The sequence below is a fragment of the Cetorhinus maximus genome, chromosome 24 (genome assembly GCF_964194155.1).
Source record: "Cetorhinus maximus chromosome 24, sCetMax3.hap1.1, whole genome shotgun sequence".
Taxonomy (NCBI): domain Eukaryota; kingdom Metazoa; phylum Chordata; class Chondrichthyes; order Lamniformes; family Cetorhinidae; genus Cetorhinus; species Cetorhinus maximus.
The window spans coordinates 37169888-37184883 of NC_135902.1; the positions used below are offsets into that span (position 1 = coordinate 37169888).

At 41.6% G+C, this 14996-nt stretch overlaps 1 protein-coding gene across 1 annotated transcript in view; it reads left to right on the forward strand.

The window, feature by feature from the left end:
• Positions 1–14996, forward strand: part of bahcc1b (BAH domain and coiled-coil containing 1b) — a 247453-nt gene that overhangs the window by 120875 nt on the left and 111582 nt on the right. Inside the window, exons 8-10 of the mRNA XM_078571020.1 lie at positions 3947–4108; positions 8492–8727; positions 11000–11375. Of these exons, the coding sequence (XP_078427146.1) occupies positions 3947–4108; positions 8492–8727; positions 11000–11375 (774 nt within the window). The remainder of the gene's footprint in view (positions 1–3946; positions 4109–8491; positions 8728–10999; positions 11376–14996) is intronic.

Sequence of the window (14996 nt, forward strand, 5' to 3'; positions counted from 1 at the left end):
ACAAAACATCAGGCAGATAGATTGCAGATAGAAGTATTATGAGTCAATATTATTATACACAAAGCCAAACTGACAGGAGAAAAGAAGGGTTTGTCAAAATCTATTATTGACCTAAGCCAACCCATCTGTACTAATGATGGTAGTATCTTCTTCCTAAAGCAAATGCATTCTCAAGGTTGTTATATTTGGTTGAGCAGTTCTACAAATTCTAGCTTTCCAAAATGGGCCCTCTCATATCTTACTACATCTGCCGCCAAAGTAATCCAGTCATTAGATGCGAGAGAGTATCTGATTACCACTTGTACAGGGGATAATCCTTTTTGCTGGAGTGTACAATACATAAGTAAAGCAGTTCTGCTCATTACTCAGTTTGGAAATGCAGCATCTGGAATGTCGAAAATGAATCAGGCACAAGAGTTTTGTTTTTAATAACTGAACAGTACCCTAAACAGATGATTAGAATATGTCTTGGATTTTAGCACCCTATAAAGAATTATAAAATGTTGCTGCTCAGAGACAGACCATTTGACACATCCAGTTTGCACTGTCGTTTTTCTCTGCATGAGCATTTAATTCTGACCCAACTCTCCTGCTCTCTCTGCATATACGCTAATATCCCTCTTTTCAAGCAACTATCTAATTTCCTTTCCAAATAATTTATGGACCCTGCTTCAACAATGGTTTGTGGTAGAGAATTACAAAAACTAATCCTCTCAATGTGATGACATTCTTAATTTGCTCCTTAATTCATTTTGTGATTATTTTAAATTTATGTATAATACTTTAGTTTCTTGTCCTCCATCTTCATCAGTTAATAGCCTTTCATAATTTAACACGTTAAAAATCAGAGGATGCGGGCATAAAATTGATTCTCGTTTTAAACTAATGTACTCCAAATACTTCTCCAATTCAAGGGAATATTTTAAGTTCTGTTACTCAGTAAAATAGATTTGTTTTCTGCTGCATTATGGACAGCCACTGCCTTTCATAGACATTTCTGATTCAATGAATTACTTGAGGAATCAGTAGTGTGATTACCTGATGCCAGTATTATCTCGAAATGTCAATGGAAATTGTGTTATGATTGGAGTGACAACTGTACCACCTAACATCCTTAAGATCTTTATTTAAGGCCTGTGGCAATCCAATAGCAAAGGCAGATTGTGGTACTTAAGGTACTATGGACAGTTGAGCAGTCAGCCCATCTCCCTGCTGGAACCCGAAGGGGTGGACCTGTCACTGGGAGCAGGGAGCTGCCCTGTGCCCATCTAGGCAGAGTGGCCCAGGTTGAACAAACAGCGGGGAAACCTTGAAATTCTCAATGCTGGTGCAATGCATAGTTTTAACTGGTAAAACTCTCAACAATATTCCTGCACACTCTGGGGGTTCCCTCTGGGGGTTCCCACAGCTGAGTGTCTTCAAGCTCTCTGGATTTGGGTAAGCAGGGTGTGTCCTCTAGGCTGAGCAAACAGAAACCATACCCATGTGGATTTTTCAGTAGTTTTGGAAAGACACCAACACATAATGGATTGCGACATGAGTCAGCAGATCACTGATCAAAATATCTTTTTTTAATGACGTCTCAATCTCTACCTTGTGTTGTAGTTTATCCAAATCTTCTACGGCAGAACAGGTGAAAGTATCATAAAATTATATGCATAAAAAATCATTCCAGAATATCAGTAGCAGTTGTATTTTCCTCTGTACCACCTAGTTGCATTAACACACCCACTGTGTTATTATAACTGATCCCAATAATTGCCAGAAGATTCCAACAGGGCAGTATTACCATATCTTTCCAATTATTATTGTTAGTAGTTAAACTAATGAGATCAAATTGCTGAAGTACATTTATTTATGGCGAGGGACTAATCTCTTTTCCGGGGTAATTATGTTCATTTGTTAAAAATATTTAACTGAAAGTAGTTACACTGAACTATCATTTCACCTGTATGAAAAGCAAAACTAGTCATCTATTTTTGACGACAACTGCAAGAAATGTTACATATGGCAGCATGTTTCTATTATTTTAATCTTCATTTTCTATGTTTTGGGAAACTGTCAATGTCCTCTCATTGTGTAAGAGATGATGCAGAACAGAATGATGTGTGATTTCGACAGAAAACTGGATTAATTCTATAATTGCCCTGTGACTCATTCTGTTTTTTTCCCCCTATTTTTATATGGATTCTTTTTTTTAAAATAATTGTACTTACCAATTTCTTCAGCCTTTCATTTAATTTCTTAAAAAACATTTTCTGAAGGTCTGATTTTTATAGGATTATTCAACAATTGATGTTTGTTTTTCTTTTGATTTTTAAATTTTTTTTTTGTTCTTTGTTTCATTTTCCCCTTATAATTTTTAAAAACTATTTGTGGGATGTCACGGGTAAGGCAGGTAATTATTGCCTAGCCCTAGATAACTTTAAAGGGCGGTTATAGGCTAACTGTATAAGATTGGCAGGTATCCTTTCATAAAGGGCAATTAGTGTATCAATTGGACTTTTGCAACAATCATGACAGCTTCATTTTCACTTATACCACATTCTATTTTCCAGATCTTTTAAACAGAATTCAAATTCTCAAACTGCCATTGTCAGTTTTGAACATACATACTCTGGATGACGTGTCCAGGCCCCTGAATTACTCGCCCAGTTCTGTAACCAATACACTATCATAACTCTTGTACAAAGACCATTTAAACTTTTGCAAAAGAAAATTATGGCACATACAAAGTGGCCAGTATGGCAGGTGGAAGTCACCAGAGGAATTGGCTGTCCGCATAGTATTTACGAGAAAATTCTCTTTGGAAAAACAAATAGTTTTGAAAGTGTTGAGGAAGAAATGTTATTGCACAGACTTTGGGTAGATTTTTACTTTGGCATTTCTAGTTTTAGCACCAGCAATAACAGCAAACATTTATATGGCGCTTTCAATGTAGAAAAATATCCCAAGGCAATAGAAACGTCAAAGGTTGTTGCTAAGCCAAAGGAGGAGATAGTTGGAGGGGTCTAAAAGCTTGGCCAAAGCGATGGGTTTTAAACACGGAGTAGGAGGTGGAGAGGTAGGAAGGTACTGCTGCTGTGGTAACTTCATCCCATAATTTTGCTTTGTCATTACTCCCTGTGGAAGGATATGTGTCTCTCCTTCCTCTTCCAAATTACTTTCTTTCTCGTTATACTCCCCTTCACAAATTCATCAAACGAGTTAATCAACCTAACTGCCCATAAATCATATGGAGGATGCACATTCTTGTAATATAAAATTTGCTGATGACACTTTTGCCATGTGGCCAGCAGTACACTGAAGTTTGATAACATTCAAAGTGAACTCGGCTAGGAAAGTGGCGAGGTTAACTCAGCCCTTCCAGTGTACACACTTGCTGTTTCCTGTTCCCGGGTGCATAAGCGTATCATTCAAGCTCATTTAAATTCCATTGAGCCTTCAGTTTATATTAGAATAATGCAATACCCTTTTCCCATTTTATTTAAAACTAACGCAAACATCATTGGATATCTGGAATACATTTTACATAACCTTCCCTCATGGTGCAATAAGTGGGGAAGCTGATAGAACAGTGTCCATGATCTGTAAAAGGAGAGAGTTTTGAATGGATCAAATATCCTCTTCTCTTCTTTGCTTCCTTTGGTGTTATTGCTGTGAGACATTTTATTAGCTTAGGAAGAATAAGCACAGTACTACAGAGTGATAGCTGAAGATGAGAAGACTGTACAAATGCTTGAATACATGGGAGAAGAATTTTTCTGGTTGCTTTGTATGATGACACTGCAGATGCATTTAAAAAGTAAGTGCTTGAGATTGCACGTATTGACCAGAGCAGTTCATTCCTTGTAATTGTGCATCACAATATGTACATTTTAACCTTTCTTTACTCAGCTTATTTTTTTTTACAAATGACCTGTTTTGTTTTTATTCACCAACACAGGAATTGGTCACCCAGCTCTGCATTCAAATCTACCACCTGGATTCCCAGCATCGATGCCAAGTGCCATGCAGACAGTATTCCCACTTTCCCAAGATCCCTCAGCCCAGCTTGTTATCCTTCCCACTGAGCCACCAGCACCACACCCAACTCCTCATCATCTCGGTAATGCAATGGTATTAAGGGTGTGCAGATTAGGGGCATAAAATTCATTTGTTAATTTTGACCCTTTTCTTGCTTGATGTATTCAATTTTGAATATTCTTTAAACAGGATAAACAGATAGATCTTGATAAAATTCGACTGGTATCAAGATCATTGTTCCTGAAAATGTGCAAGTCTTCCCCATCCCTTTTGCTATGGTTGCACATCGCTTGATTTTACTATAAATGTTCATGTTCATGAAACCCTTTGGGACGCCTGTAGGGTGTGTAAAGACATATTTAAATACATGTTTTCTTTTTCTTTTTCTCTCTTTCCCTAGCAGACACATGATGTAATTCTGTAAAAAATAAGATGAACATTATAATGCGGGAAACCACAATGTGAAAGAGATTCAATGATAAAACAATACAATTGATATTTCCTTTCCTATTTTTATAATTTATAACAATAAAATTACATGGACTTAAAAAGATCTACATAATAAAGACCAGATGGGAAAAGGAGGTCCTTCCTATGAACCCTTGCCTGTTAACTTTTTGACAAAAGTGTGTTTTATTCTCTGCTAGTTTTATTTTAACTCCAGGTAAATTGGGCTTGTTGTGGTCTCCCTATTGACCTTTGTGTTGAGGTGTCACAGTAAACACAGCAAAGAGCAATGGAAGAATAGACTACCATTAGTTCATCATGTCATGAAGAGGTGAAATGTATTCCCTTTCAAATGCCGGAATGGCCAAATAATTCTCCTTTTCTGGATTTAATTCCATATCATTTTCAGTTGACATGTATAATCAGAACATATTTTGAAATGTATTGAAAATCAGATCCATATGTTTTTGTGTTTAACATCATCACAGCCTTCTCAGGCATCCACTTTTAAAGGTATAAATTAAGTAAAGCAACCCCCTAACAGAAGTATATGATTTTACATATGATCTAAGATTATCGTATCTACTTTAAGTAGATTTTTCCAATCAACTTGTGTCATGTATTTCCTCATCAGTGATTTCTAATTGTTGGCATTGAGTGGAGGAATGATAACTTGAGGGTCCTGAACCTGAACCTGAACCCTGTTACGATCTTTGTGGGAAAATCGTAAAACCAAAATAAACAAATTCACTGAATGACCCCCATATGAAGAAATTATTAATAAGATTCCAAATTTTGTAGCTTTTACTTTAATATGAGTCAGAAATGTGGCATAATGTAGCTGCACAGTTCCATAATATGCTATTCTTTATTCATGCAGGGTAGGCCAGGAGTCTATCTGACGTCAGCTTTTACCCTTGAGTTTCACGAGTATGATTATCATCAGCAAGGCAGACTTCCCATAGACTCATAGACGTTTACAGCACAGAAGGAGGCCATTCGGCCCATTGTGTCCGCGCTGGTCAACAAAGATCTGACAACACTAATTCCATTTTCCAAAGCTTAGCCCATAGCCCTGGAGGCTATGACAGCCCCCTTTATGAACCCCCTCTCTTTCAGGTCCCGATGGTGTAGCTTCCCAGAGTTCATTTTCAACCAAACAACTAATAACACCCCAGTTCATGATTTAGTCACTGCTGGGAAAACACCCAGCTTTTTAACAGCTCCGAGCTATTCACAAAGCTCTCCAGGTTTTAGACATTTTTAGCCAGCTTCCACATTGTCTCCGAGAACTCTTGTCTCCTTTCTGCCAAACGGAAAAACTGATTTCTCCCTTAGAGTGATTTGCTTCTTCTCCTCACATGTATTCTGTTTTCCTCTTTCTGTCCCTGTCTGCTTTCTCTTTGTGTCTGCATCTGTATGCTGATTGCCTTCACCCTGCAGCTTTTTTTCTTGCAGCTCTCCTTTGTGTCTGCAGCTCTCCTTTGTGTCTGCCAACCACACAACCTCTTTCTTAATTTCCATGCTGTTGGTACTGTTTCCAGGTCAAGGGTCGCCAGGTCACCTGGACCAGTATTTCTTCTTATCCAAGAAAATTACAAATGATCCCTTTACAATTGATGCAAACTCTTAAAAGTCATTTTCAAACATTTTAAAACCAATTACAGATTCCACAGACCTTTAAAAGAAATTGCACATTTTCCTTACTTTACTGCTTCCCGGTTCAAGGTCAGTATAATCCAAACTTAATGACACAGGATGAAAGCCATGATTTTGTTGGAAGGGTGAAATCCAGTGCTTCCAATGTAGTTCCCATTAAACAGGAATCCCTATTAAAACTAACTGTGCTTTGACACTAATGAACATAAGTTCTAAAAAATCTCATTCGGAGAGCCTAGAATAAATAGGCTATGTAAAAATAGAAATTTACACAGGAAGAAACCTGACTTGAGAGTAAGCGTAAGTGTGTAAGTGTAAGTCCCCTCCAAGCCACTCACCACCCTGACTTGGAAATATATCACCGTTCCTTCACTGTCGCTGGATCAAAATCCTGGAACTCCCTTCTTAACATCACTGTGGGTGCACCTACACCACATGGACTGCAACAGTTCAAGAAGGCAGCTCACCACCACCTTCTCAAGAGCAATTAGGGATGGGCAATAAATGCTGGCCTAGCCAGCGACACCCACATCCCATCAAAGAACGTATATAAAAAAATAAAAGGATAAGGTATTTCATTCCTCGGGCTTTATCCTAATACACCAACAAATTCACCCAGCCATCTTTTCACAAAACAAGAGGATCAGCTGAGCAGTCCCACAGTCAGGGAGGGGCCTAGCCCAAAGGGAGTGTGTGCCTGAAAAGTCTGGGTTACAATGCTGTATCCCTGTCGCTGACCTGTGCTTCCCTTGAGCACAGCTCCCGATGGAAGCATTGAATTCTGTATCTATCTTAATATAATGCACCAAGAATGTATCGGAGCAGGTCATTTACATTGTTGTGGAAGTTATTAATGTTGGGGTTATCAAGAATGACCTGGAAATGATAATAATATACTAGCGGGTGTCCTGTTGCTCTTGCAATTTTATAGATCGGAATGTGCTTGTCAATTTCCGTAGTGGTTTAGAAATATTCAACTTCTTGAGATTGTTTTGCACCCATAAAAAATCATAATATCAGGAGATTAGGAGTTCCACAATTTCCGTATCCCCTGAGAGAATAGGTTAGAATAAGTGCACAGTGCGATTTCAACTCAATGAGAATGTAGAGAAGCAGAGCAGCACAGAAGGCAACATATCTGCAGCTTAGGAGAAACAAGGATGAAAGGGCCAGAAGAGCATTGACCATAGTAATATTGAGAACCTAGAGAGAGATGGTGCAACCAAGAGAGCAAAAACAGGAGACTGAGACTGAGGAAGAGATTGCCCAGGTAATAAGATTCCTTGTTTTGTCTTCTATTTTTGACAGGAAAGTCAAAAGAAAGCTTCTTGGAGGAAGCTATAGCTATATGGAGGAGATGTGGGAGCTCCATTTGAGGGCAGAGCAGATAGTGAGGCTGAAAATGTCGATAGGTCAGAAAGGTGAAGCATGAAGTTCTCAATTGTAAGAGGTTGCCGCTATTGGCTAGTCTTGAGGGATACCTGAAGAAACTGACTTTGGAGAATTGAAAAAAAAAACAGATTGGCATTTTCCCTTGAAGGATGACTGCAGATATATATTTAGTTGATTAGCTTTTGCACTGCAAGAGAATTGGTGAGCACAAGGGGTGTATGATCTGAAGGAGGTTAATGGATGTAAAGTGGAATCATCGGTAGAAACTTGGTGAAAGTAGGGACAGATTAAGGGAGTTGACCGAGCCCTGGGGACTCCTGAGTTAATGGAGAAAAAGTCAGAGGATGAGCCAAAAATGGCAGCAAAGGTAGAACAATTTGAGAGCTAACTAGATATGTACATATTTCCGCGGAGGCCAAATGATGGTAATCTATTCAGAAGCAAGCAGTGTCAGATTTTACAAAGGTTCGGTATAATGTGCATTCTCCGACCAGTGTTATATGAATGCTACACCTAACCGATGTGACAATTAATCTAGGCATGGGCATTGGCTGCAACAAGGTGCATAAGTAGAAAGATGTCCTATAATTCAGCAATGAAATTTTCCCAAGTATCTCACTATTTGAATCAAGGTAATTAAAAACTCTGCTGTAATATGAATGTCAGGAATTACTGACATGCTCCCCATGTAGCCTGAAGACATCTAATGGGTACTAGATTGAGATTGACTCTGAAGCTGAACCTTCTGCTTTTTTTTCATTTTTGCATTAAATCATTCAACTTTAATAGGAACTAAGTTGGTTTCTACATTAAGTTGCACAGCTAGCTAATTTCTTTATCGATTGTAATGTAAAATGATCTCAAAATGAATGCTTCAATATGTCAGAACAACAGGGTGTCTTTGATTGCAGAAGATAGCACTGTGATACTGTCTAAATGTGATTCTTTCTTTGCTGGGGTCCTCCAGCTGAAGTGATGGATCCTGCGCATTCTCTCTGGCCACCTATTTATCCAGCGCGAGCGCCCACTTCACATATGCAGCATCCAGGACAGCTTTCAGTATACCCTCGCTCCCAGCTTCTGCGGCAGCAGGAACTCTACATGTTGCAGCAACAGCATCAGCAGCATCAGCATCAGCAGCATCAGCAGCAGCAACAGCAACGGGCACAAGCACTTGAACTCCAACGGCACTCACAACTAGTGGTGAGAAAAAAATGCAATGAATGAATTCTGTCTGCATAGCTTTTTTTTTTGACGAATTACATTTTGACCTCCGTTCCCCTGTTCTCCATATCTTTCACAGCACCCCACAATCAGCCAGACTGTGTAAAGAGCACCTCTCCTTTTGGAGTTGTACATACAAACGTACGAATTAGGAGCAGGAGTAGGCCATTCAGCCCCTCGAGCCTCCTCTGCCATTCAATAAGGTCATGGCTAATCCGATTGTGGACTCAACTCCACATTCCACCTACCCCCAATAACCTTTGACTCCCTCGTTGATCAAGAATCTATCTACCCCGGCCTTAAAAACATTAATTGACCGTGCCTTCACCACTCTCTGGGGAAAGAGTTCCAGAAATCCATGAGCTTCTGAGGGAACAAATTTCTTCTCATCTCTCTTAAATGGGAGACCCCATGTTTTTAAACAGTCCCCTAGTTCTAATCTCTTCCACAAGGGGAAACATCCTTTCAGCATCCACCCTGTCAACTCCCCTCAGCATCTTATATGTTTCGATAAGATCACCTCTCAATCTTCTAAACTCCAAATGATACAGGCCCAGCCTGTCCAACCTTTCCTCATGAGATAACCCCCCCATCCCAGGTCTCAGTTGATTGAACCTTCTCTGAACTGCTTCTGATGCATTTATATCCTTTCTTAGATAAGGAGACCAAAACTGTACACAGTACTCTAGATGTGGTCTCATCAACCCCCTGTTCAACTGTAGCAAAACATCCCTACTTTTATATTCCATTCTCCTTACAAAAAACAACAACATTCCATTTGCCTTCCTAATCACTTGCCATACTGCATATTAACTTTTCCTGATTCATGTACCAGGACATCCAGATCCCTCTGTACCTCAGAGCTCTGCAATCTCTCTCCATTTAAATAATATGCACCTTTTCTATTCTTCCTGCCAAAATGGACAAGGTCACATTTTCCCACATTATACTCCATCTACCAAATTTTCGCCCACTCACTTAACCCCTCTATGTCCCTTTGCAGACTCCTTATACCATCTTCACAACTTACTTTCCTACCTATCTTTGTGTTATCAATAAATTTAGCAACCATACATTTGGTCCCTTCATCCAAGTCTTTGTAAATTGTCAGTGTAATTGAAATTGTAAGCAGTTGAGGCTCCGGTATTGATCTCTGTGACACTCCACTCATCACATGTTGCCAACCTGAAAAAGACCCACTTATCCCTACTCTCTGCTTCCTATTAGCTAACCAATCCTCTATCCATACTAATATGTTACCCCCCTACACCATGAGCTCTTATTTTGTGAAGTAACCTTTGATGTGACACCTTGTCAAATGCCTTCTGGGATTCTAAGTACACCACATCCACAGGTTCCCCTTTATCCACATTGCTTGTTACCTTCTCAAAGAACTCCAAATATCAGTAAAATGTGATTTCCCTTTCACAAAACCATGTTGACTCTGCTTGATTGCATTGAGATTTTCTAAGTGCCCAGCTATAACCCCTTTAATAATAATTCCAGAAATTTCCCTGTGACAGATGTTAAGCTAACTGGACTGTAGTTTCCTGCTTTCTGTCCTCTTCCTTTCTTGAATAGAGGAGTCACATTTGCTATTTTCCAGTCTGATGGGACCTTTCCAGAACCTGAGGAATTTTGGAAAATTAAAACCAATGCATTTGTTCTGAGTAAATAGTTTGTTGTCCAAAAAAGATCATGTAATATCGAATACCTGAATTGGAAAGCAATGTTAGGGACCAAGGCTGAAATCTCAGCTGGAGTTTTGATGGTGGCTGCCTTCTCTCAGCTCCTTCCCTTGCTATGAAGCTACAGCAATTGAGTGGTGCCATGGGAGTTCTAGAGTATAAGAGGAAGTTGTGAGAAGCTGCTATCAAATTAGATGTGAGAATCCCCAGTGGAGCTTGTAAATTCGAAACATAAATGCTCACTTCATTGACACAATGCAGCTTTATTTGATTTGGATAGCTGAATCTCTGTTACCAATGCAAGAGTTAACATATTTTTGTGAGGCAAGGGTATTAAGGGGTACAGAATCAAGGTGGGTGGATGGAGTGAGAAGACAGCGGCCATGATGTAATTGAACGGCAGAATAGGCTTGGGGAACTGAATGCTCTACTCCTGTTCTGATGTTCCTAAGTAACCTGATGTTTAGATTTGATGTCCCCTTAATTATAGGAAAACAGAAAGAAACAAGAATCTTTGACATCAACAGAGTCAGTTCACCACTTGATTTCTGTCTTTTCTTCAGGATCATCGGAAAGCAGAGGAACGCCGGATAGAAGCAGAAGAACATACTCTAGAGAGGAATAGGAGATCAAATAAAACAGTTGCCTTAAACTCTCCCAAGAGTCTTTCTTCACCCGTCATACTGCCATCTGGCATGTGTTCTGCCAAACTTTCACCTTGCAACCATTCTCCTTCTCTTGGACCCAAATCAGGCTGTCCCACCCCCCAGCCCACTGCTGTATGTCCTTTACCTTCTTGCCCTTCTTCGGATCCTGCCATTGCCCCACAATCCTCAGCAGTCAGCCGCCCTCCTTCCCAGAATTCCACAGAAAGTCAAGCAGCTGAAAAGAGAGTGGAAAGACAGCCACCTCAACATTATCCAGAAACCTTTGAGCCAGGTATGTCATCAACACTAAATAAGGTACAAATGTTTTTGCATAAAATTGAAAGGCTCCGGTTATTGGGAGTCCAGTTGGTACTTCAAAATCTGACAGGATAACTAGACACAGATATTTTAGTAGAGCAGTGGACTTGTCAGTATATCCTATAAAAATGATAGACCTCTTGATTCTTACTCGAATGACAGAGAGCGACTGGTGTAAATGTGGATGAACCTGTGTTTCAACAAATGCCCCATTCTAAGTTCTCCTTTCCCTCAGCAGAACTTGCAGCAGCTGGAAAATGAGTGGTGAGAGACCGATGTAAAGATTGATCAATGAATGAATGGCAGATGAATGTGGACTCTTGCAGCTTCTATAGCTCAGAGTCTTTCTGTCAGAGGCAACACCCCAGTTGTGTGTTCTGGGAATGATGGTAGAAGCTAACACAAAAAGGGAGCACAGGAGGGCATGACAGAGCCAGTACCAGGCAAACCTAAAAATGAGGTGCCAACCTGGTGAAGCTACAGCACAGGAAGCCATGCATGCTAAACACTGGAAGCAGCTTTCGATAGAAAGAGTAAATAATTTCAAAACCAACAGATCTGTTCAAAGCTCTGCAGTCCAGCTACATCTAGCCATGGGTGTAGTTGACAATTAAACAGCTAACAGGCGGAGGAGGCTTCACAAATATTCCCATCCTCAATGAACACATATCAAGGCGAAGCATTTGAGATCATCTTCAGCCAGAAGTGTCAGGTGGATGATCCATCTGAGCCTGCTCCTGAGGCCTCCTTTATCAGAGATGCCAGTCTCCAGCCAATTCGATTCACTCCACGTGACACTAGATTCACTCCACGTGATATTAAGAAACAGCTGTAGGTACTGGCTACAGCAAAAGCTATGGGCCCTAACAACATCCCAGTTGTAGTGTTGAAGACTTGGCTCCAGAACTAGCCACATCCCTAGCCAAGCTGTTCCACTACAGCTACAGCACTGACATCTGCCTGACAATTTGGAAAATTCCCCAGGTATGCCCTGTCCACAAAAAGCAGGACAAATCCAATCCAGCCAATTACCCATTACTTTTAGTCAGCATTAAGGAGATAGAAAGTGTCATTGACAGTACTATCAAGTGGCACTTAACTCACCATTAACCTGCTCACCAATGCCCAGTTTGGGTCCTGCCAGAACCATGTCTAAACATGGACCAAAGAGTTGAATTCCAGAGGTGAGGTGGGAGTGACTGTCCTTGACATCAAGGCAACATTTGACCACATGTGGTATCAAGGAGGCCTAATAAAATTGAAGTCAGTGAGAATAGGGGTAAAAACTCTCCACTGGTTAGAGTCATACCTAGCACAAAGCAAGGTTGCTGTGTCCTTGGAGGTTAGTCGTCTCAGTTCCAGGACATCATTCCAGGAGTTCCTCAGGGGAGTGTCCTAGGCCCAACCATCTTCAGCTGCTTCATCAATGACCTTTCCTTCATCATAAGGTCAGAAATGGGGATGTTTGCTGAAGATTGCACAGTGTTCAGTGCCATTCACAACTCCTCAGATACTGAAGCAGTCTGTGCCTGCAGCTGATGAGTGGAATTAACATTAATGCCACACAAGTGCCAAGCATTGACCATCTCCTAAAAAACAGTACCTGATCATTCTCTCGTTGACGTATCACAGCATCACCATCGCTGACTCCTCCATCATCAGCATCCTTGGGGGGGTTGCCATTGACCAGAAACTTAACTGGACCAGCTCTAGGAATACTGTGGCTACAAGAGCAGGTCAGAGGCTGAGAATTCTGTGGCAATTAACTCACCACGATTCCCCAGATGACTCTGCCCAATATCTGCAAAGCATAGGTAAGGAGTGTGATGGAATACTCCCCACTTGCCTGGATGAGTGCAGCTTCAGTAACACCAAGAAACTTGACACCATTCAGGACAAAGCAGCCGCTTAATTGGCACCCCATCCACCGCCTTAAACATTCACTCTCTCCGCCACTGATGAACAGTGGCAGCAGTGAGTACCATCGACAAGATGCACTGCAACAATTCACCAAGCCTCCTCCAACAGCACCTTCCAAACCTGTGACCTCTACCATCTAGAAGGACAAGGGCAACAGATGCATGGGAACACTACCACTTGCAAGTTCTCCTGCAAGCCACTCACCATCCTGACTTGGAAATATATCGCCGTTCCTTCACTGTCGTTGGGTCAAAATCCTGGAACTCCATCCCTAACAGCACTGTGGGTGTACCTACACCACAGGGACTGGAGCAGTTCAAGAAGGCAGCTCACCACCACCTTCTCAAGGGCAACTAGGGAAGGACAATAAATGCTGGCCCAGCCAGCGACGCCCACATCCTGTGAACGAATAAAATAATACGTTGGGGGAGGGCAGGAAAAGCTATGATCTGACATCACTGCTCGTAGGGACATACAATCAACAAGTGGAGTCTTATTATTTGGGTATTTATACGTTTACATTTTCTGGACACTACCAGGAGTATTGTGATAAACGGACAACTTTTGAGTTTTCAGCTGAAAGAAAATTCCCCACTGGCTACTGGGTGGATGATCTGATAACCAAATCCTGTTGGACACTCTGAATAGAGTGTTAAGCTCACCAGCTTTCAGTTAGTGAGATCTGCCAGTTTTCATTTGGGCAAATAGTTGAAGCAGCTTGCGACAATAGAGTACTCATCCCCATTAATATGGAAAAGTCCATGGGCTGAATTTTTGGACCCCACCGAGATGGGACGGAGGCGGACGAGTCCTGAAAGCACAGGCACCGGGCGGCATGCCAGTTCCCCAAGCCTGCTCCCGGTGCCGGTCATTTTTGCCGAGTTGTATTCGGGGTTGGCAGGGTTACCCGCCCGTACTTGTTAACCACACTTAAAGGAAGCCGGCTGGGATTTTCCCGACACAGTTGGAGGCAGATTAAAAGCAAAATACTGTGGACGCTGGAAATCTGAAACAAAAACAGAAAATGCTGGAAAAGCTCAGCAGGCCTGACAGCATCAATGGAGAGAAACACTTTTGTTTCTCTCTCTCCACAGATGCTGTCAGACCTGCTGAGTTTTTCCAGCATTTTCTGTTTTTGTTATGGAGGCAGATTAACTTCCTGGAGGTGGGCACCCATTGGCAGGCTGGGCTCCAACGCCCCAGACAGGCGCAGAGGCCCTCCCCTACCTGGGTGCTGGTGTAGTCAAAGGTCGGACTGTGGAGGGATTTCCCCCCACCCCTCCCGGAAGTGATGGCCTGGTTGCTTTACCTGTTTTATGCTTTAAGTGTTGAAAAGGTTGGTGAGAGGTTGCCTCCATGTTGAAGCAGTTACTCGCCCCTCTCAAGCTGGAAGGCCTCTGATTGGCCCTCCAGCTTCTGGAGCCCACCTGCCACATTTAATTGGGCCTGGAACCTGTCTGCATGCTAATTAAGGGGATACCTCGGTGAAAATTCCACAATGCCCCCCTCCCCCCACCCCCCACCCCGCCCACAGTGTCAGGCTCAGAACCCAGAGACAATCCCAACTCCCATTCCCTGTCCTGTGGGGAAAATCCAGCTCCACGACTCAGATTGTCTGCCTTCTCTGGAAGGAAAAAAGAGAAATAATCGCCAAAGGACAATGTTGTATAGAAAA